General features: G+C 41.7%; 1 protein-coding gene across 1 annotated transcript; it reads left to right on the top strand.

Annotated features, from left to right (window-relative positions):
• Positions 1-13,772: 13,772 nt before the first annotated feature.
• On the top strand, positions 13,773-18,944 carry LOC143219647 (uncharacterized). The gene has a single exon (XM_076445550.1). The coding sequence runs from the start codon at positions 13,773-13,775 to the stop codon at positions 18,942-18,944; it is 5,172 nt and encodes a 1,723-aa protein (XP_076301665.1).
• The last annotated feature ends 2,691 nt before the right edge of the window (positions 18,945-21,635 follow it).

Below are 21,635 nucleotides of genomic sequence, written 5' to 3'. Positions count from 1 at the left end.
TGTCTTCTTTGATAATTAACTCAAATTCATTAAACCCATAATTATCGTCCAATATCCTAACCAAGTGATTGAACGTCCCCACATGATACATTCTTACCGCTCGGATTGTATCAATTAAATTATACTAGTTACGAGGCTTACTAATTATCGTAGCAATTCCCTGATTAACCATCAGGCTCTTTCGCGACATTCCAATTGTCCGAACAGAGATTTATCCAACCTAGCGGCTCCCCAGTTTTGCATTGGGTTCGTCCTCATCCTAACAGCTCCCTGATTTCGCATCAGGTTCGTCTGTGCTATTATACAACCTCCTAGCAGCTCCCCGGTTTTGCATCGGGTTCGTCTGCGTTTGACTCCATTCCTAGAGGCTCCCTGACTTCGCGTCAGGTTCGTCCTCGCTGTCAATAATCCTAGCGGCTCCTCAATTTCGCATTGGGTTCGTCCGCGTTCCTTAACTAACAAATTTATATCATATTCCTAGGGTAATAACCCTTCGCCGGCCACTCGTGCTGCTCGCGGCCCTGGCTCGAAACACAGTGCAAATAACTTTGTCTAATCGGATTTTACTAGAATTGATTTTGAACTTTCTCTTCAAAATAGATCAGTCGAATTTCTGTTTTATTTTACAACTTTTCACTTAGCTAATTTTTGGCCGGCTACTTGCATTTGCATTTTAAACACTATTGTCTATCTAGATTTTACTAAAATTGATTTTAAACTTTATGTTCAAAATAGATCAAACTCGAGGTCCTAATTTGTTTTTAAACTTTTGCCTTTCTAATTTTTGGTTACTTATTTGTGATCACAATGTAACCAACTTTGCCTAATTGGATTTTACTAAAATTGGTTTTAATTTTTTTCTTCGAAAATAGCTATTGATCTAGATCAGTCGCATTTCTGCTTTACTTTACATCTAATGTTTGGTAGCCTACTTGTATTTGCTTTTTTAGATAATATTGCCTAACTAGATTTTACTCCCATTGATTTTAAATTTTATTTTCAAAATAGACCAAAGTCGGATTCCTACTCTATATTTAAGCTTTTACCTGTCTACTTTTTGGTTACTTGCTTGTGACAGCATTGTAAATAATATTGTCTAACTGGATTTTAGTGAATTTATTTTAGATTTTATTTTCAAAGTAGAGAGATCCCAGTCGAATTCCTACTTTATTTTAGACTTTTACCTGTCTACTTTTTGGTTACTTTCTTGTGATCACAGCGTAGATATCTTTGCCTAATTAGGTTTTACTAAAATTGATTTTGAATTTTATTCAGTCGCAATTCTGCTTTATTTTACAATTTTCTAATCATTTTTTTTTTTATTTGGTAGCCTACTTGTATTTGCTTTTAAATAGCATTGCCTAACTACATTTTATTATAATTAATTTTGAATTTTATTTCCAAAATACATCAAAGCCGAATTCCTACTCTATATTTAAGCTTTTACCTGTCCAATTTTTGGTTACCTACTTGCAGTCGCAATGTAAATAACTTTGTCTAATCAGATTTTACTAAAATTGATTTTAAACTTTCTCTTCAAAATAGATCAGTCGACTTACTGTTTTCTTTTACAACTTCTCACCTAGCTAATTTTCGGTAGCCTACTTGTAGTTGCATTTTCAATCCTATTGTCTAACTAGATTTTACTAAAATTCATTTTAAATTTCATTTTCAAGATAGAGCAAAGTCGAATTCCTACCCTATATTCAAGCTTTTTACCTGTCTAATTTTTGATTACTTATTTGCTATCACAGTTGTTACGGATGACGAACAGGTGTTCAATATCATCTCTGGCAGAAACCGTCCTAGATAAACGAACAGAGCTACCCTAGATAAATCTAAATAATTGTTTAGGTTAGTTTAGGGCCCAAACGTACGCACGACCAACTGGTCGTTGACAAAATACGAATGTTCACTTGAAGGGTACTGACAAGTACCATCCGTCATTGCAGGGCTATATAAGCCCTTACATTTCTACTCTCGTGGGCTAGTACTGTCGTAATCACGAATAGTGTCGCGTCGTGCTGCATCTCGGAAGTCAACTACCAGTGAGATCGGACGTTCGTTCCTTTTGAATCAAAGTTTAACCGTACAGATTCCGCGAGTTCGGTCTAAAATCTGTTAGGCAGTGACAAGGTTGCTCCGAGTCCCCCGCATTGCCGGTGCGTCAACACCGTGCGTCTTAGCTTAGGTAATATCACCTTTCAATTTCTTTTCTATTCTAAATTCAGTTCATTCGCGACACAAGTACACTTGTAGAACGAAACTCTATAGTAAGAATATATTTGTCTTCTTTGATAATTAACTCAAATTCATTAAACCCATAATTATCGTCCAATATCCTAACCAAGTGATTGAACATCCCCACATGATACATTCTTACCGCTCGGATTGTATCAATTAAATTATACTAGTTACGAGGCTTACTAATTATCGTAGCAATTCCCTGATTAACCATCAGGCTCTTTCGCGACATTCCAATTGTCCGAACAGAGATTTATCCAACCTAGCGGCTCCCCAGTTTTGCATTGGGTTCGTCCTCATCCTAACAGCTCCCTGATTTCGCATCAGGTTCGTCTGTGCTATTATACAACCTCCTAGCAGCTCCCCGGTTTTGCATCGGGTTCGTCTGCGTTTGACTCCATTCCTAGAGGCTCCCTGACTTCGCGTCAGGTTCGTCCTCGCTGTCAATAATCCTAGCGGCTCCTCAATTTCGCATTGGGTTCGTCCGCGTTCCTTAACTAACAAATTTATATCATATTCCTAGGGTAATAACCCTTCGCCGGCCACTCGTGCTGCTCGCGGCCCTGGCTCGTAACACAGTGCAAATAACTTTGTCTAATCGGATTTTACTAGAATTGATTTTGAACTTTCTCTTCAAAATAGATCAGTCGAATTTCTGTTTTATTTTACAACTTTTCACTTAGCTAATTTTTGGTCGGCTACTTATATTTGCATTTTAAACACTATTGTCTATCTAGATTTTACTAAAAATTGATTCTCAATTTTATTTTCAAAATAAATTACACTCGAAATCCCAATTTGTTTTTAACTTTTGCATTTCTAATTTTTGGTTACTTACTTGTGATCACAGTGTAAATAACTTTGTCTAATCAGATTTTGCTAAACTTGATTTTAAACTTTCTCTTCAAAATAGATCAGTCGACTTACTGTTGTATTTTAAAATTTCTCACCTAGCTAATTTTTGGTAGCCTACTTGTATTTGCTTTTAAATAGTATTACCTAACTACATTTTATTATAATTAATTTTGAATTTTATTTCCAAAATAGATCAAAGCCGAATTCCTACTCTATATTTAAGCTTTTACCTGTCCAATTTTTGGTTACTTACTTGTGATCACAGTGTAAATTACTTTGTCTAATCAGATTTTTCTAAAATCGATTTTTAAATTTCTCTTCAAAATAGATCCGTTGACTTACTGTTTTCTTTTACAACTTCTCACCTAGCTAATTTTCGGTAGCCTACTTGTAGTTGCATTTTAAATCCTATTGTCTAACTAGATTTTACTAAAATTCATTTTAAATTTTATTTTCAAGATAGAGCAAAGTCGAATTCCTACCCTATATTCAAGCTTTTTACCTGTCTAATTTTTGATTACTTATTTGCTATCACAGTTGTTACGGATGACGAACAGGTGTTCAATATCATCTCTTGCAGAAACCGTCCTAGATAAACGAACAGAGCTACACTAGATAAATCTACATAATTGTTTAGGTTAGATTAGGGCCCAAACGTAGGCACGACCAACTGGTCGTTGACAAAATACGAATGTTCACTTGAAGGGTACTGACAAGTACCATCCGTCATTGCAGGGCTATATAAGCCCTTACATTTCTACTCTCGTGGGCTAGTACTGTCGTAATCACGAATAGTGTCGCGTCGTGCTGCATCTCGGAAGTCAACTACCAGTGCGATCGGACGTTCGTTCCTTTTGAATCAAAGTTTAACCGTACAGATTCCGCGAGTTCGTTCTAAAATCTGTTAGGCAGTGACAAGGTTGCTCCGAGTCCCCCGCATTGCCGGTGCGTCAACACCGTGCGTCTTAGCTTAGCTAATATCACCTTTCAATTTCTTTCCTATTCTAAATTCAGTTCATTCGCGACACAAGTACACTTGTAGAACGAAACTCTATAGTAAGAATATATTTGTCTTCTTTGATAATTAACTCAAATTCATTAAACCCATAATTATCGTCCAATATCCTAACCAAGTGATTGAACGTCCCCACATGATACATTCTTACCGCTCGGATTGTATCAATTAAATTATACTAGTTACGAGGCTTACTAATTATCGTAGCAATTCCCTGATTAACCATCAGGCTCTTTCGCGACATTCCAATTGTCCGAACAGAGATTTATCCAACCTAGCGGCTCCCCAGTTTTGCATTGGGTTCGTCCTCATCCTAACAGCTCCCTGATTTCGCATCAGGTTCGTCTGTGCTATTATACAACCTCCTAGCAGCTCCCCGGTTTTGCATCGGGTTCGTCTGCGTTTGACTCCATTCCTAGAGGCTCCCTGACTTCGCGTCAGGTTCGTCCTCGCTGTCAATAATCCTAGCGGCTCCTCAATTTCGCATTGGGTTCGTCCGCGTTCCTTAACTAACAAATTTATATCATATTCCTAGGGTAATAACCCTTCGCCGGCCACTCGTGCTGCTCGCGGCCCTGGCTCGAAACACAGTGCAAATAACTTTGTCTAATCGGATTTTACTAGAATTGATTTTGAACTTTCTCTTCAAAATAGATCAGTCGAATTTCTGTTTTATTTTACAACTTTTCACTTAGCTAATTTTTGGCCGGCTACTTGCATTTGCATTTTAAACACTATTGTCTATCTAGATTTTACTAAAATTGATTTTAAACTTTATGTTCAAAATAGATCAAACTCGAGGTCCTAATTTGTTTTTAAACTTTTGCCTTTCTAATTTTTGGTTACTTATTTGTGATCACAATGTAACCAACTTTGCCTAATTGGATTTTACTAAAATTGGTTTTAATTTTTTTCTTCGAAAATAGCTATTGATCTAGATCAGTCGCATTTCTGCTTTACTTTACATCTAATGTTTGGTAGCCTACTTGTATTTGCTTTTTTAGATAATATTGCCTAACTAGATTTTACTCCCATTGATTTTAAATTTTATTTTCAAAATAGACCAAAGTCGGATTCCTACTCTATATTTAAGCTTTTACCTGTCTACTTTTTGGTTACTTGCTTGTGACAGCATTGTAAATAATATTGTCTAACTGGATTTTAGTGAATTTATTTTAGATTTTATTTTCAAAGTAGAGAGATCCCAGTCGAATTCCTACTTTATTTTAGACTTTTACCTGTCTACTTTTTGGTTACTTTCTTGTGATCACAGCGTAGATATCTTTGCCTAATTAGGTTTTACTAAAATTGATTTTGAATTTTATTCAGTCGCAATTCTGCTTTATTTTACAATTTTCTAATCATTTTTTTTTTTATTTGGTAGCCTACTTGTATTTGCTTTTAAATAGCATTGCCTAACTACATTTTATTATAATTAATTTTGAATTTTATTTCCAAAATACATCAAAGCCGAATTCCTACTCTATATTTAAGCTTTTACCTGTCCAATTTTTGGTTACCTACTTGCAGTCGCAATGTAAATAACTTTGTCTAATCAGATTTTACTAAAATTGATTTTAAACTTTCTCTTCAAAATAGATCAGTCGACTTACTGTTTTCTTTTACAACTTCTCACCTAGCTAATTTTCGGTAGCCTACTTGTAGTTGCATTTTCAATCCTATTGTCTAACTAGATTTTACTAAAATTCATTTTAAATTTCATTTTCAAGATAGAGCAAAGTCGAATTCCTACCCTATATTCAAGCTTTTTACCTGTCTAATTTTTGATTACTTATTTGCTATCACAGTTGTTACGGATGACGAACAGGTGTTCAATATCATCTCTGGCAGAAACCGTCCTAGATAAACGAACAGAGCTACCCTAGATAAATCTAAATAATTGTTTAGGTTAGTTTAGGGCCCAAACGTACGCACGACCAACTGGTCGTTGACAAAATACGAATGTTCACTTGAAGGGTACTGACAAGTACCATCCGTCATTGCAGGGCTATATAAGCCCTTACATTTCTACTCTCGTGGGCTAGTACTGTCGTAATCACGAATAGGTCGCGTCGTGCTGCATCTCGGAAGTCAACTACCAGTGAGATCGGACGTTCGTTCCTTTTGAATCAAAGTTTAACCGTACAGATTCCGCGAGTTCGGTCTAAAATCTGTTAGGCAGTGACAAGGTTGCTCCGAGTCCCCCGCATTGCCGGTGCGTCAACACCGTGCGTCTTAGCTTAGGTAATATCACCTTTCAATTTCTTTCCTATTCTAAATTCAGTTCATTCGCGACACAAGTACACTTGTAGAACGAAACTCTATAGTAAGAATATATTTGTCTTCTTTGATAATTAACTCAAATTCATTAAACCCATAATTATCGTCCAATATCCTAACCAAGTGATTGAACGTCCCCACATGATACATTCTTACCGCTCGGATTGTATCAATTAAATTATACTAGTTACGAGGCTTACTAATTATCCTAGCAATTCCCTGATTAACCATCAGGCTCTTTCGCGACATTCCAATTGTCCGAACAGAGATTTATCCAAACTAGCGGCTCCCCAGTTTTGCATTGGGTTCGTCCTCATCCTAACAGCTCCCTGATTTCGCATCAGGTTCGTCTGTGCTATTATACAACCTCCTAGCAGCTCCCCGGTTTTGCATCGGGTTCGTCTGCGTTTGACTCCATTCCTAGAGGCTCCCTGACTTCGCGTCAGGTTCGTCCTCGCTGTCAATAATCCTAGCGGCTCCTCAATTTCGCATTGGGTTCGTCCGCGTTCCTTAACTAACAAATTTATATCATATTCCTAGGGTAATAACCCTTCGCCGGCCACTCGTGCTGCTCGCGGCCTTGGCTCGTAACACAGTGCAAATAACTTTGTCTAATCGGATTTTACTAGAATTGATTTTGAACTTTCTCTTCAAAATAGATCAGTCGAATTTCTGTTTTATTTTACAACTTTTCACTTAGCTAATTTTTGGTCGGCTACTTGTATTTGCATTTTAAACACTATTGTCTATCTAGATTTTACTAGAAATTGATTCTCAATTTTATTTTCAAAATAAATTACAGTCGAAATCCCAATTTGTTTTTAACTTTTGCGTTTCTAATTTTTGGTTACTTACTTGTGATCACAGTGTAAATTACTTTGTCTAATCAGATTTTTCTAAAATCGATTTTTAAATTTCTCTTCAAAATAGATCCGTTGACTTACTGTTTTCTTTTACAACTTCTCACCTAGCTAATTTTCGGTAGCCTACTTGTAGTTGCATTTTCAATCCTATTGTCTAACTAGATTTTACTAAAATTCATTTTAAATTTTATTTTCAAGATAGAGCAAAGTCGAATTCCTACCCTATATTCAAGCTTTTTACCTGTCTAATTTTTGATTACTTATTTGCTATCACAGTTGTTACGGATGACGAACAGGTGTTCAATATCATCTCTGGCAGAAACCGTCCTAGATAAACGAACAGAGCTACCCTAGATAAATCTACATAATTGTTTAGGTTAGTTTAGGGCCCAAACGTACGCACGACCAACTGGTCGTTGACAAAATACGAATGTTCACTTGAAGGGTACTGACAAGTACCATCCGTCATTGCAGGGCTATATAAGCCCTTACATTTCTACTCTCGTGGGCTAGTACTGTCGTAATCACGAATAGTGTCGCGTCGTGCTGCATCTCGGAAGTCAACTACCAGTGAGATCGGACGTTCGTTCCTTTTGAATCAAAGTTTAACCGTACAGATTCCGCGAGTTCGGTCTAAAATCTGTTAGGCAGTGACAAGGTTGCTCCGAGTCCCCCGCATTGCCGGTGCGTCAACACCGTGCGTCTTAGCTTAGGTAATATCACCTTTCAATTTCTTTCCTATTCTAAATTCAGTTCATTCGCGACACAAGTACACTTGTAGAACGAAACTCTATAGTAAGAATATATTTGTCTTCTTTGATAATTAACTCAAATTCATTAAACCCATAATTATCGTCCAATATCCTAACCAAGTGATTGAACATCCCCACATGATACATTCTTACCGCTCGGATTGTATCAATTAAATTATACTAGTTACGAGGCTTACTAATTATCGTAGCAATTCCCTGATTAACCATCAGGCTCTTTCGCGACATTCCAATTGTCCGAACAGAGATTTATCCAACCTAGCGGCTCCCCAGTTTTGCATTGGGTTCGTCCTCATCCTAACAGCTCCCTGATTTCGCATCAGGTTCGTCTGTGCTATTATACAACCTCCTAGCAGCTCCCCGGTTTTGCATCGGGTTCGTCTGCGTTTGACTCCATTCCTAGAGGCTCCCTGACTTCGCGTCAGGTTCGTCCTCGCTGTCAATAATCCTAGCGGCTCCTCAATTTCGCATTGGGTTCGTCCGCGTTCCTTAACTAACAAATTTATATCATATTCCTAGGGTAATAACCCTTCGCCGGCCACTCGTGCTGCTCGCGGCCCTGGCTCGTAACACAGTGCAAATAACTTTGTCTAATCGGATTTTACTAGAATTGATTTTGAACTTTCTCTTCAAAATAGATCAGTCGAATTTCTGTTTTATTTTACAACTTTTCACTTAGCTAATTTTTGGTCGGCTACTTATATTTGCATTTTAAACACTATTGTCTATCTAGATTTTACTAAAAATTGATTCTCAATTTTATTTTCAAAATAAATTACACTCGAAATCCCAATTTGTTTTTAACTTTTGCATTTCTAATTTTTGGTTACTTACTTGTGATCACAGTGTAAATAACTTTGTCTAATCAGATTTTGCTAAACTTGATTTTAAACTTTCTCTTCAAAATAGATCAGTCGACTTACTGTTGTATTTTAAAATTTCTCACCTAGCTAATTTTTGGTAGCCTACTTGTATTTGCTTTTAAATAGTATTACCTAACTACATTTTATTATAATTAATTTTGAATTTTATTTCCAAAATAGATCAAAGCCGAATTCCTACTCTATATTTAAGCTTTTACCTGTCCAATTTTTGGTTACTTACTTGTGATCACAGTGTAAATTACTTTGTCTAATCAGATTTTTCTAAAATCGATTTTTAAATTTCTCTTCAAAATAGATCCGTTGACTTACTGTTTTCTTTTACAACTTCTCACCTAGCTAATTTTCGGTAGCCTACTTGTAGTTGCATTTTAAATCCTATTGTCTAACTAGATTTTACTAAAATTCATTTTAAATTTTATTTTCAAGATAGAGCAAAGTCGAATTCCTACCCTATATTCAAGCTTTTTACCTGTCTAATTTTTGATTACTTATTTGCTATCACAGTTGTTACGGATGACGAACAGGTGTTCAATATCATCTCTTGCAGAAACCGTCCTAGATAAACGAACAGAGCTACACTAGATAAATCTACATAATTGTTTAGGTTAGATTAGGGCCCAAACGTAGGCACGACCAACTGGTCGTTGACAAAATACGAATGTTCACTTGAAGGGTACTGACAAGTACCATCCGTCATTGCAGGGCTATATAAGCCCTTACATTTCTACTCTCGTGGGCTAGTACTGTCGTAATCACGAATAGTGTCGCGTCGTGCTGCATCTCGGAAGTCAACTACCAGTGCGATCGGACGTTCGTTCCTTTTGAATCAAAGTTTAACCGTACAGATTCCGCGAGTTCGTTCTAAAATCTGTTAGGCAGTGACAAGGTTGCTCCGAGTCCCCCGCATTGCCGGTGCGTCAACACCGTGCGTCATAGCTTAGCTAATATCACCTTTCAATTTCTTTCCTATTCTAAATTCAGTTCATTCGCGACACAAGTACACTTGTAGAACGAAACTCTATAGTAAGAATATATTTGTCTTCTTTGATAATTAACTCAAATTCATTAAACCCATAATTATCGTCCAATATCCTAACCAAGTGATTGAACGTCCCCACATGATACATTCTTACCGCTCGGATTGTATCAATTAAATTATACTAGTTACGAGGCTTACTAATTATCGTAGCAATTCCCTGATTAACCATCAGGCTCTTTCGCGACATTCCAATTGTCCGAACAGAGATTTATCCAACCTAGCGGCTCCCCAGTTTTGCATTGGGTTCGTCCTCATCCTAACAGCTCCCTGATTTCGCATCAGGTTCGTCTGTGCTATTATACAACCTCCTAGCAGCTCCCCGGTTTTGCATCGGGTTCGTCTGCGTTTGACTCCATTCCTAGAGGCTCCCTGACTTCGCGTCAGGTTCGTCCTCGCTGTCAATAATCCTAGCGGCTCCTCAATTTCGCATTGGGTTCGTCCGCGTTCCTTAACTAACAAATTTATATCATATTCCTAGGGTAATAACCCTTCGCCGGCCACTCGTGCTGCTCGCGGCCCTGGCTCGAAACACAGTGCAAATAACTTTGTCTAATCGGATTTTACTAGAATTGATTTTGAACTTTCTCTTCAAAATAGATCAGTCGAATTTCTGTTTTATTTTACAACTTTTCACTTAGCTAATTTTTGGCCGGCTACTTGCATTTGCATTTTAAACACTATTGTCTATCTAGATTTTACTAAAATTGATTTTAAACTTTATGTTCAAAATAGATCAAACTCGAGGTCCTAATTTGTTTTTAAACTTTTGCCTTTCTAATTTTTGGTTACTTATTTGTGATCACAATGTAACCAACTTTGCCTAATTGGATTTTACTAAAATTGGTTTTAATTTTTTTCTTCGAAAATAGCTATTGATCTAGATCAGTCGCATTTCTGCTTTACTTTACATCTAATGTTTGGTAGCCTACTTGTATTTGCTTTTTTAGATAATATTGCCTAACTAGATTTTACTCCCATTGATTTTAAATTTTATTTTCAAAATAGACCAAAGTCGGATTCCTACTCTATATTTAAGCTTTTACCTGTCTACTTTTTGGTTACTTGCTTGTGACAGCATTGTAAATAATATTGTCTAACTGGATTTTAGTGAATTTATTTTAGATTTTATTTTCAAAGTAGAGAGATCCCAGTCGAATTCCTACTTTATTTTAGACTTTTACCTGTCTACTTTTTGGTTACTTTCTTGTGATCACAGCGTAGATATCTTTGCCTAATTAGGTTTTACTAAAATTGATTTTGAATTTTATTCAGTCGCAATTCTGCTTTATTTTACAATTTTCTAATCATTTTTTTTTTTATTTGGTAGCCTACTTGTATTTGCTTTTAAATAGCATTGCCTAACTACATTTTATTATAATTAATTTTGAATTTTATTTCCAAAATACATCAAAGCCGAATTCCTACTCTATATTTAAGCTTTTACCTGTCCAATTTTTGGTTACCTACTTGCAGTCGCAATGTAAATAACTTTGTCTAATCAGATTTTACTAAAATTGATTTTAAACTTTCTCTTCAAAATAGATCAGTCGACTTACTGTTTTCTTTTACAACTTCTCACCTAGCTAATTTTCGGTAGCCTACTTGTAGTTGCATTTTCAATCCTATTGTCTAACTAGATTTTACTAAAATTCATTTTAAATTTCATTTTCAAGATAGAGCAAAGTCGAATTCCTACCCTATATTCAAGCTTTTTACCTGTCTAATTTTTGATTACTTATTTGCTATCACAGTTGTTACGGATGACGAACAGGTGTTCAATATCATCTCTGGCAGAAACCGTCCTAGATAAACGAACAGAGCTACCCTAGATAAATCTAAATAATTGTTTAGGTTAGTTTAGGGCCCAAACGTACGCACGACCAACTGGTCGTTGACAAAATACGAATGTTCACTTGAAGGGTACTGACAAGTACCATCCGTCATTGCAGGGCTATATAAGCCCTTACATTTCTACTCTCGTGGGCTAGTACTGTCGTAATCACGAATAGGTCGCGTCGTGCTGCATCTCGGAAGTCAACTACCAGTGAGATCGGACGTTCGTTCCTTTTGAATCAAAGTTTAACCGTACAGATTCCGCGAGTTCGGTCTAAAATCTGTTAGGCAGTGACAAGGTTGCTCCGAGTCCCCCGCATTGCCGGTGCGTCAACACCGTGCGTCTTAGCTTAGGTAATATCACCTTTCAATTTCTTTCCTATTCTAAATTCAGTTCATTCGCGACACAAGTACACTTGTAGAACGAAACTCTATAGTAAGAATATATTTGTCTTCTTTGATAATTAACTCAAATTCATTAAACCCATAATTATCGTCCAATATCCTAACCAAGTGATTGAACGTCCCCACATGATACATTCTTACCGCTCGGATTGTATCAATTAAATTATACTAGTTACGAGGCTTACTAATTATCCTAGCAATTCCCTGATTAACCATCAGGCTCTTTCGCGACATTCCAATTGTCCGAACAGAGATTTATCCAAACTAGCGGCTCCCCAGTTTTGCATTGGGTTCGTCCTCATCCTAACAGCTCCCTGATTTCGCATCAGGTTCGTCTGTGCTATTATACAACCTCCTAGCAGCTCCCCGGTTTTGCATCGGGTTCGTCTGCGTTTGACTCCATTCCTAGAGGCTCCCTGACTTCGCGTCAGGTTCGTCCTCGCTGTCAATAATCCTAGCGGCTCCTCAATTTCGCATTGGGTTCGTCCGCGTTCCTTAACTAACAAATTTATATCATATTCCTAGGGTAATAACCCTTCGCCGGCCACTCGTGCTGCTCGCGGCCTTGGCTCGTAACACAGTGCAAATAACTTTGTCTAATCGGATTTTACTAGAATTGATTTTGAACTTTCTCTTCAAAATAGATCAGTCGAATTTCTGTTTTATTTTACAACTTTTCACTTAGCTAATTTTTGGTCGGCTACTTGTATTTGCATTTTAAACACTATTGTCTATCTAGATTTTACTAAAAATTGATTCTCAATTTTATTTTCAAAATAAATTACAGTCGAAATCCCAATTTGTTTTTAACTTTTGCGTTTCTAATTTTTGGTTACTTACTTGTGATCACAGTGTAAATTACTTTGTCTAATCAGATTTTTCTAAAATCGATTTTTAAATTTCTCTTCATGTTTGGGATTGGCTAAGTGCGTCAGTCGCGTCGGCTCATTCATCTTTTCTCGATCACGCTATTGGCTGCCTTTCGAGTGACAGCGAGATCTAGGATCGATCAGCGTCTCGCGGAGTCATAGGCCAGCGCCGTCGATATCGATTACGTTCGATTATCGACCCGCGCTAGAGTGATTGGCGGATCGTCCGATCGATCCTCCAATCACGCGCTCGGCGGTTTTCGGCTAACGGTCAGCTGATCGACCGAAAATCACTTCGTTTTCGGTGTTTCTAACGATAACACGTAGTCACGAACATCGCTCTCACTCACACTCGAAAGACATCGCGTCTGCTTGACCGGTTTTTCTAGTGTACTTCTATTCGCGCTCTTTATCGCTTCGTAAAGAACCGTACGCTAAAAAACGGCTACCGCTAATTTACAACAAAACTCTTTATTGTAAAGGTGCATCCACGTACTTCGGGGTGTATTTACATTTCATTTCGCACAAGTTCGTTTGGGAGTCGACGATCCCCGTTCGGGAAAATTAAAGTGACGTTTTCTGTGAAGTGGTTCGTTCTCCCTTTTCTTGTCCGAAACATTTGGTCCTTCGAGCCGGATTCAGCGCTGCAGCTCCTCTGACAGTTATTATCCGTTTAATATTCAAATCTTCTCGTGCTTCAACCTCGTGCTACACAATGGCTGACCTCATCGAACATCAACATACCCTAGCTAGACGGATATCTCGCGTGGTGTCCAATATCAAGAAGAAGGGAAAGGCCAATATCTACCTGGAACTACTTCAGACTGGCCAAAAAATGCTCGATCAACTGTGGGATGACTATCGCCAGGGTGATACAGAGTTGAGATCTGCCGCTAAAATAGACAAGGAACTATTTGAAAGTCGCTATTTCGTTGAGGACGAATACGAGGAGACTCAAGAAGACTATACTGACCAGTACTCACTGCTACAATCATTGATTTCCCAATTCAAGGAATCTGCAACCGAAAAGGGATCAGAAAATTCAAAGCCAACGGTCGTCGAGACCGTTGCACCGAGGTCACGCGCCGTGTTGCCAAAAATGGGTCTTCCCATCTTTGGAGGTCAATACAAGGACTGGCCATCTTTTCGGGATTTATTTACTTCCCTCATCATCAACGATGTGACTCTTTCTCCTGTCGAACGCCTTCATTATTTGAAAGCCTGTATGAAGGGCAGCGCCGCGTCTCTTCTGAAAAACATCAAGACGACCGCTGATAACTTTAAAGTTGCTTGGGAAAAGTTAATAAGTCGATTCGAGAATCGCCGACTTCTGGTACAGGCTCAAATCAGACTACTTGCTTCACTATCTCCGGTCAAAAGGGAATCATCTATCGAATTGCAGCAGCTCTTTGATCAAACGTTCGACGCCATAGATGCCCTCGATAATCTGGATCGACCTGTCACGAACGCCGTCGACTGGGTAGTCGAATTGACCGTCGAAAGGTTGGATACTCAGTCTCATCGTGAGTGGGAAGATTTAGTGAGGCAATCTAAGGAGCTCCCGACTCTAGAGGATCTCCGAACGTTTATCGAAGGGCGCATACAAACCTGTGAGGCGTTAGAGGCTAAACGAAAGCAGCCTGATGAAGCCTCCCTCAACAAGAAATCCTCTTCCAAGGCCTTCAAGGTGCATCAGATATCGAAGGCGAACACTTCATTGCGGAACTGCAGCATCTGTCAAGGGGCGCACTTCGTCCTATTCTGCCCTCAATATAAGGAGAAGGATGCCGTCGAGCGGAAGGAAACGGCAAGTTCTCTGAAGCTTTGTCTAAACTGCCTGGGAAGGCATTCTATTAGTGACTGCAAGTCTGCCAAAAGATGTCAGAAGTGTGATGGGAAGCATCACACGACCATCGACGATGCCGAGTCAACGGGAGCTGTAGTACAGCACATCTCTACTCACGTGAGTCGACCTTCCTCTGTACTTCTCAGTACCGCTCGCGTGACAGTTTCAGGCTCCGGCGGACACGGCTTCCAAGCTCGCTCACTAATAGACCCCGGCAGCGAGGTTTCGCTCATTTCTGAGGCCCTGGCTCAGCGGCTCGGCGTCAAGAGGAGTCAAGCTCGGGTTCCTCTGCTCGGAGTCGGAGGGGCCAAGGCGAAGTTCACGAGAGGAAAATCTACACTGGTCCTCTCCTCTCACTGCGACGGTGACGTCAAATTCCAGATTCCGGTCTACATTATATCTGAGCTCTCTCGCTACAGGCCTCGAAATCTACCTGCTGTCGTCGAGTGGCCGCACGTACAAGGGTTGACCCTTGCTGATCCTGCCTACCATCTTGCTGATCCAGTCGATGTTCTGCTTGGAGCTGATTCTTATAACCTCATACTTCGTGAGGGTGTCAAACGAGGGCCGCCTCATACTCCAGTGGCTCAGGAGACCGCACTTGGCTGGATACTGACGGGAGGAGTCGACTCGGAAGGCGGCGGCGAGGCAGCAGGTAGACTAGAGGTACCAGTACATCACTGTAATGTAGACCGCGAATTAATGGAAATGTTGAGCAGATTCTGGGAACAGGAGGAGATCGACACTTCGATCCCACACACAGCAGACGACCAACGGGCGGAGGAACACTTCGTTACCACTCACCTTCGTCAACCTGATGGCAGATTCTCGGTGCGACTACCATTCAGCAGCGCACCTGAGCTAGGAGACTCCCGTCGCATAGCATTGCGAACTCTGGAGTCTCTAAACGGCAGGTTTCGGCGATCTGCCGAATTCCAGGCAGCCTACACCGAATTCCTGAAGGCCTACGAAACGCTGGGGCATATGGCAGCGGCGCAACATCCGATTCCGAGCAACGGGTACTACCTCCCTCATCACGGAGTGTTGCGAGAGGCCAGCGCAACGACTAAGTTGCGAGTTGTCTTCAACGGATCCATGCCCTCTTCCAATGGGAAATCCATTAATGACTTCCTTCTCCGAGGTCCTAACCTGCTCCCAAATCTCGCCGACGTCCTGCTAAGGTGGCGTCGGCACGCTTTTGTGTTTTCAGCCGACATCGAGAAGATGTATCGGCAGATACTTGTCCACCCTGAAGATCGGCAATGGCAGCGGATCTTGTGGCAGCCTGAAAAAAGGGGAGGAGTCATTGATTACGAGCTGAGCACCGTCACTTACGGGCTCGCGTGTGCACCCTACCTTGCAATTCGGTGTTTACACCAGCTGGCCAAGGTGGAGGAGCAGCGGTATCCTCGTGGCTCTCGCATAGTACTACGAGACATCTATATGGACGATGTTCTCGCCGGAGCTGACTCCCTTTCTGAGGCAAGGCGACAACAAACGGAACTTCGAGAGCTTCTCATGGCGGGCGGATTCCCACTTCGCAAGTGGGCCTCCAACTCAAGGGGTCTGTTAGACGGACTCTCCAGCGACGAGCGGAAGGGAATCGTTGAATGGGATTCTCCAACCCATCACAGCGTCCTCGGCATAAAATGGCTACCTTCCGCTGACTGTTTTCAGGTTACCGCTGTGACTTCTCTAAAAAACGCAGGGTTCACTAAACGCTCTGTGCTCAGCGGAACAGCCCAGCTGTTCGACCCTCTCGGATGGCTGGCTCCAGTCACCATCGTCGCCAAGGTCCTAATGCAGTCGTTGTGGCTCCTAAAGGTCGCATGGGATACACCGTTGCCAGAAAAGGAGGAGGTGATGTGGCAGCAGTTCCAGCATCAACTCCCTGCACTGCAGACTATTCGAGTCCCGCGATGGCTCGGAACCAATTCTGCCACGCAGCCTCTCGAAATCCATGGGTTCGCTGATGCATCCGAGCGAGCCTACGCAGCCGTGGTGTATTCCCGGACCATTAACGCTCAAGGAGTCGTGACAGTCTCCATGATTGTCGCCAAATCCAAGGTGGCTCCCTTGAAGCGGGTGTCTCTGCCCAGATTGGAGCTCTGTGCAGCTTTCCTGCTAGCCAGGCTCGTCGAGCACGTCACTAAGGCGCTCGATTGGCAAGAGGTCGATCTACACCTCTGGTCGGACTCATCCGTGGCACTCAGCTGGATCCGGGGGCATCCTTCTCGCTGGCCGACTTACGTGGCGAATAGGGTGGCTGAAATCCAGAGGATGCTGCCGCTAGCCCAGTGGCACCACGTGAGGAGCGCTGAAAATCCAGCTGATTGCGCTTCTCGAGGCCTGTCTCCCGCTGAGCTTCCCAGGTTCCAACTGTGGTGGCGCGGACCCGAGTGGCTCTCCTCACCAGATCCTCTCCCCGCTGTACCTGCCGAGGAGACAACCCACGAGGACGAGGAACTGAAGGCACATCACGTGACCACCCAGCGGGAGAAAACATCCGGCACGTTAATCGAGCGCTTCTCGAATCTAACGCGCCTGTTTCGAGTCCTGGCCTGGTGTCGTCGCTGGGCCCCTAGAAATCGAAAACCAGAATCAGTTATCACTGCTACCGAAATGCAGGAAGTCAAATTGATTCTCCTGCGCTTGGAGCAGTCCGCTTCATTCTCCGAAGACATCGCCACTCTCCGCAGGAATCAACCCGTGGCAGCTAAAAGCAGATTGGCCAAACTCTGCCCATTCCTGGATGAGGACGGAGTCTTAAGAGTCGGAGGCCGCCTACAAGCTGCCAACCTTGCGTACGACCGGACGCATCCAGCTATTCTCCCTGACGAATCCCCTCTGGCTAAGTTGTGGGTCGACGCTGCTCACAAACGATGCCTGCACGGGGGGACACAGCTTACCCTGGCGACGCTACGCCAGGAGTGCTGGATTCTCAGAGGTCGCCCAATGGTAAAACACTGTATCCACCAATGCACCGTTTGTATTCGCTGGAAAGGGCAAACTGCCCAGCCAAAAATGGGAAACCTCCCACCAGCAAGAATAACACCGTGTCGTCCCTTTTTCAGATCTGGTGTCGATTATGCAGGACCAATACACCTTCGGTCTGGTCGGGGTCGTGGTCAGCTCACAGTTAAAGGATACATCGCCGTGTTCATCTGCCTTGTCACCAAGGCCGTGCACCTGGAGGCTGTGTCTGATGGATCGACCGAAACCTTCCTCGCTGCACTACGACGCTTTATCTCACGGCGAGGTCGCTGCCTAGAGCTGTACAGCGACTGCGGACGCAATTTCGTCGGCGCCAATCACGAGCTGCGCTCACTACTCCGAGAATCGACACAACAGGGAGGCGGTCCCTTCGCCGCAGCCTCCAGGGAAGGCATTTCCTGGAAATTCAACCCACCGTCTGCTCCACACTTTGGAGGAATCTGGGAAGCGGCGGTGAAATCCGTTAAGCATCACCTCCGTCGGATCATCGGCGAGCAGCGATTGACCTTTGAGGAGCTGACCACGCTCCTGACTGGCATCGAGGCCTGTTTAAACTCTAGACCTTTACAGCCGTTGTCCGACGACCCTGAGGATCCAGCAGCGCTGACTCCGGGACATTTCCTGATCGGGGAACCGCTCATCGCTCTTCCAGAGCCCAGCCTCGAGGAGCTTCAAGTCTCACGGTTATCTCGATGGCAGTTGATCCAGCAACTTCAGCAGCACTTCTGGAAACGCTGGTCTCGGGAGTATTTGAACACCTTGCAGACCAGAGGCAAGTGGCGTAAAACCAAAATTTCGATAAAGTCAGGATTTCTCTGCCTAGTTAAAAGTGAAATTCTACCTCCTACGCAATGGCCTCTCGCTCGGGTTGTTCACATACACCCTGGACCAGACGGCTCAGTTCGAGTTGCTACTGTCCGTACCTCAACTTCGCAATTTCTTCGTCCAGTACACAAGCTGATTCCTTTGTTAGCCCCTGACGACGAAGAGACGAGTACGGGGAGGGAACACGAGGCTGGACTCTCGAGCGACTCTCCCGATCAGTAGCTATTTTCACAAGCACAGAAAGCACGTGTTCGTCATACTTCACTTAATCCAGATTTCATTTTCGATTCACTTACCTCTGTACCACTTTCATCTTCACTGTAAATTCTCATTTCATCCTCCATTAGTACACTTCACTTTTACTACGCTTCGTTTTTTTTTTTGGATACTACACTGGATGCCCTACGTTGCTGGCCCATTCAGCTCACCCAGCATCGCCTGACGTCATCGTCCTCCTGATTGGCCACAGTCTCTAGCCTCTCTAGTATTCAGTTTCGTCATTGGCGGACGAGGCGGGCGGAATGTTTGGGATTGGCTGAGTGCGTCAGTCGCGTCGGCTCATTCATCTTTTCTCGATCACGCTATTGGCTGCCTTTCGAGTGACAGCGAGATCTAGGATCGATCAGCGTCTCGCGGAGTCATAGGCCAGCGCCGTCGATATCGATTACGTTCGATTATCGACCCGCGCTAGAGTGATTGGCGAATCGTCCGATCGATCCTCCAATCACGCGCTCGGCGGTTTTCGGCTAACGGTCAGCTGATCGACCGAAAATCACTTCGTTTTCGGTGTTTCTAACGATAACACGTAGTCACGAACATCGCTCTCACTCACACTCGAAAGACATCGCGTCTGCTTGACCGGTTTTTCTAGTGTACTTCTATTCGCGCTCTTTATCGCTTCGTAAAGAACCGTACGCTAAAAAACGGCTACCGCTAATTTACAACAAAACTCTTTATTGTAAAGGTGCATCCACGTACTTCGGGGTGTATTTACATTTCATTTCGCACAAGTTCGTTTGGGAGTCGACGATCCCCGTCCGGGAAAATTAAAGTGACGTTTTCTGTGAAGTGGTTCGTTCTCCCTTTTCTTGTCCGAAACACTTCAAAATAGATCCGTCGACTTACTGTTTTCTTTTACAACTTCTCACCTAGCTAATTTTCGGTAGCCTACTTGTAGTTGCATTTTCAATCCTATTGTCTAACTAGATTTTACTAAAATTCATTTTAAATTTTATTTTCAAGATAGAGCAAAGTCGAATTCCTACCCTATATTCAAGCTTTTTACCTGTCTAATTTTTGATTACTTATTTGCTATCACAGTTGTTACGGATGACGAACAGGTGTTCAATATCATCTCTGGCAGAAACCGTCCTAGATAAACGAACAGAGCTACCCTAGATAAATCTACATAATTGTTTAGGTTAGTTTAGGGCCCAAACGTACGCACGACCAACTGGTCGTTGACAAAATACGAATGTTCACTTGAAGGGTACTGACAAGTACCATCCGTCATTGCAGGGCTATATAAGCCCTTACATTTCTACTCTCGTGGGCTAGTACTGTCGTAATCACGAATAGTGTCGCGTCGTGCTGCATCTCGGAAGTCAACTACCAGTGAGATCGGACGTTCGTTCCTTTTGAATCAAAGTTTAACCGTACAGATTCCGCGAGTTCGGTCTAAAATCTGTTAGGCAGTGACAAGGTTGCTCCGAGTCCCCCGCATTGCCGGTGCGTCAACACCGTGCGTCTTAGCTTAGGTAATATCACCTTTCAATTTCTTTCCTATTCTAAATTCAGTTCATTCGCGACACAAGTACACTTGTAGAACGAAACTCTATAGTAAGAATATATTTGTCTTCTTTGATAATTAACTCAAATTCATTAAACCCATAATTATCGTCCAATATCCTAACCAAGTGATTGAACGTCCCCACATGATACATTCTTACCGCTCGGATTGTATCAATTAAATTATACTAGTTACGAGGCTTACTAATTATCCTAGCAATTCCCTGATTAACCATCAGGCTCTTTCGCGACATTCCAATTGTCCGAACAGAGATTTATCCAACCTAGCGGCTCCACAGTTTTGCATTGGGTTCGTCCTCATCCTAACAGCTCCCTGATTTCGCATCAGGTTCGTCTGTGCTATTATACAACCTCCTAGCAGCTCCCCGGTTTTGCATCGGGTTCGTCTGCGTTTGACTCCATTCCTAGAGGCTCCCTGACTTCGCGTCAGGTTCGTCCTCGCTGTCAATAATCCTAGCGGCTCCTCAATTTCGCATTGGGTTCGTCCGCGTTCCTTAAGTAACAAATTTATATCATATTCCTAGGGTAATAACCCTTCGCCGGCCACTCGTGCTGCTCGCGGCCCTGGCTCGTAACACAGTGCAAATAACTTTGTCTAATCGGATTATACTAGAATTGATTTTGAACTTTCTCTTCAAAATAGATCAGTCGAATTTCTGTTTTATTTTTCAACTTTTCACTTAGGTAATTCTTGGTCGGCCACTTGTATTTGCATTTTAAACAATATTGTCTATCTAGATTTTACTAAAATTGATTTTAAATTTTATGTTCAAAATAGATCAAACTCGAGGTCCTAATTTGTTTTTAAACTTTTGCCTTTCTAATTTTTGGTTACTTATTTGTGATCACAATGTAACCAACTTTGCCTAATTGGATTTTACTAAAATTGTTTTTAATTTTTTTCTTCGAAAATAGCTATTGATCTACATCAGTCGCATTTCTGCTTTACTTTACATCTAATTTTTGGTAGCCTACTTGTATTTGCTTGTTTAGATAATATTGCCTAACTAGATTTTACTACCATTGATTTTAAATTTTATTTTCAAGATAGACCAAAGTCGGATTCCTACTCTATATTTAAGCTTTTACCTGTCTACTTTTTGG

Source organism: Lasioglossum baleicum, unplaced genomic scaffold (genome assembly GCF_051020765.1).
Source record: "Lasioglossum baleicum unplaced genomic scaffold, iyLasBale1 scaffold0057, whole genome shotgun sequence".
In the NCBI taxonomy this organism is placed as follows: domain Eukaryota; kingdom Metazoa; phylum Arthropoda; class Insecta; order Hymenoptera; family Halictidae; genus Lasioglossum; species Lasioglossum baleicum.
The sequence above is the reverse complement of the archived record's forward strand: the minus strand, read 5'-3'. Positions and strand labels throughout refer to the sequence as shown.

What these genes read in the sequence shown, in the direction of transcription:
- LOC143219647 (XM_076445550.1), top strand. Translation starts at nt 13,773, where the DNA reads ATGGCTGACCTCATCGAACATCAACATACCCTAGCTAGACGGATATCT.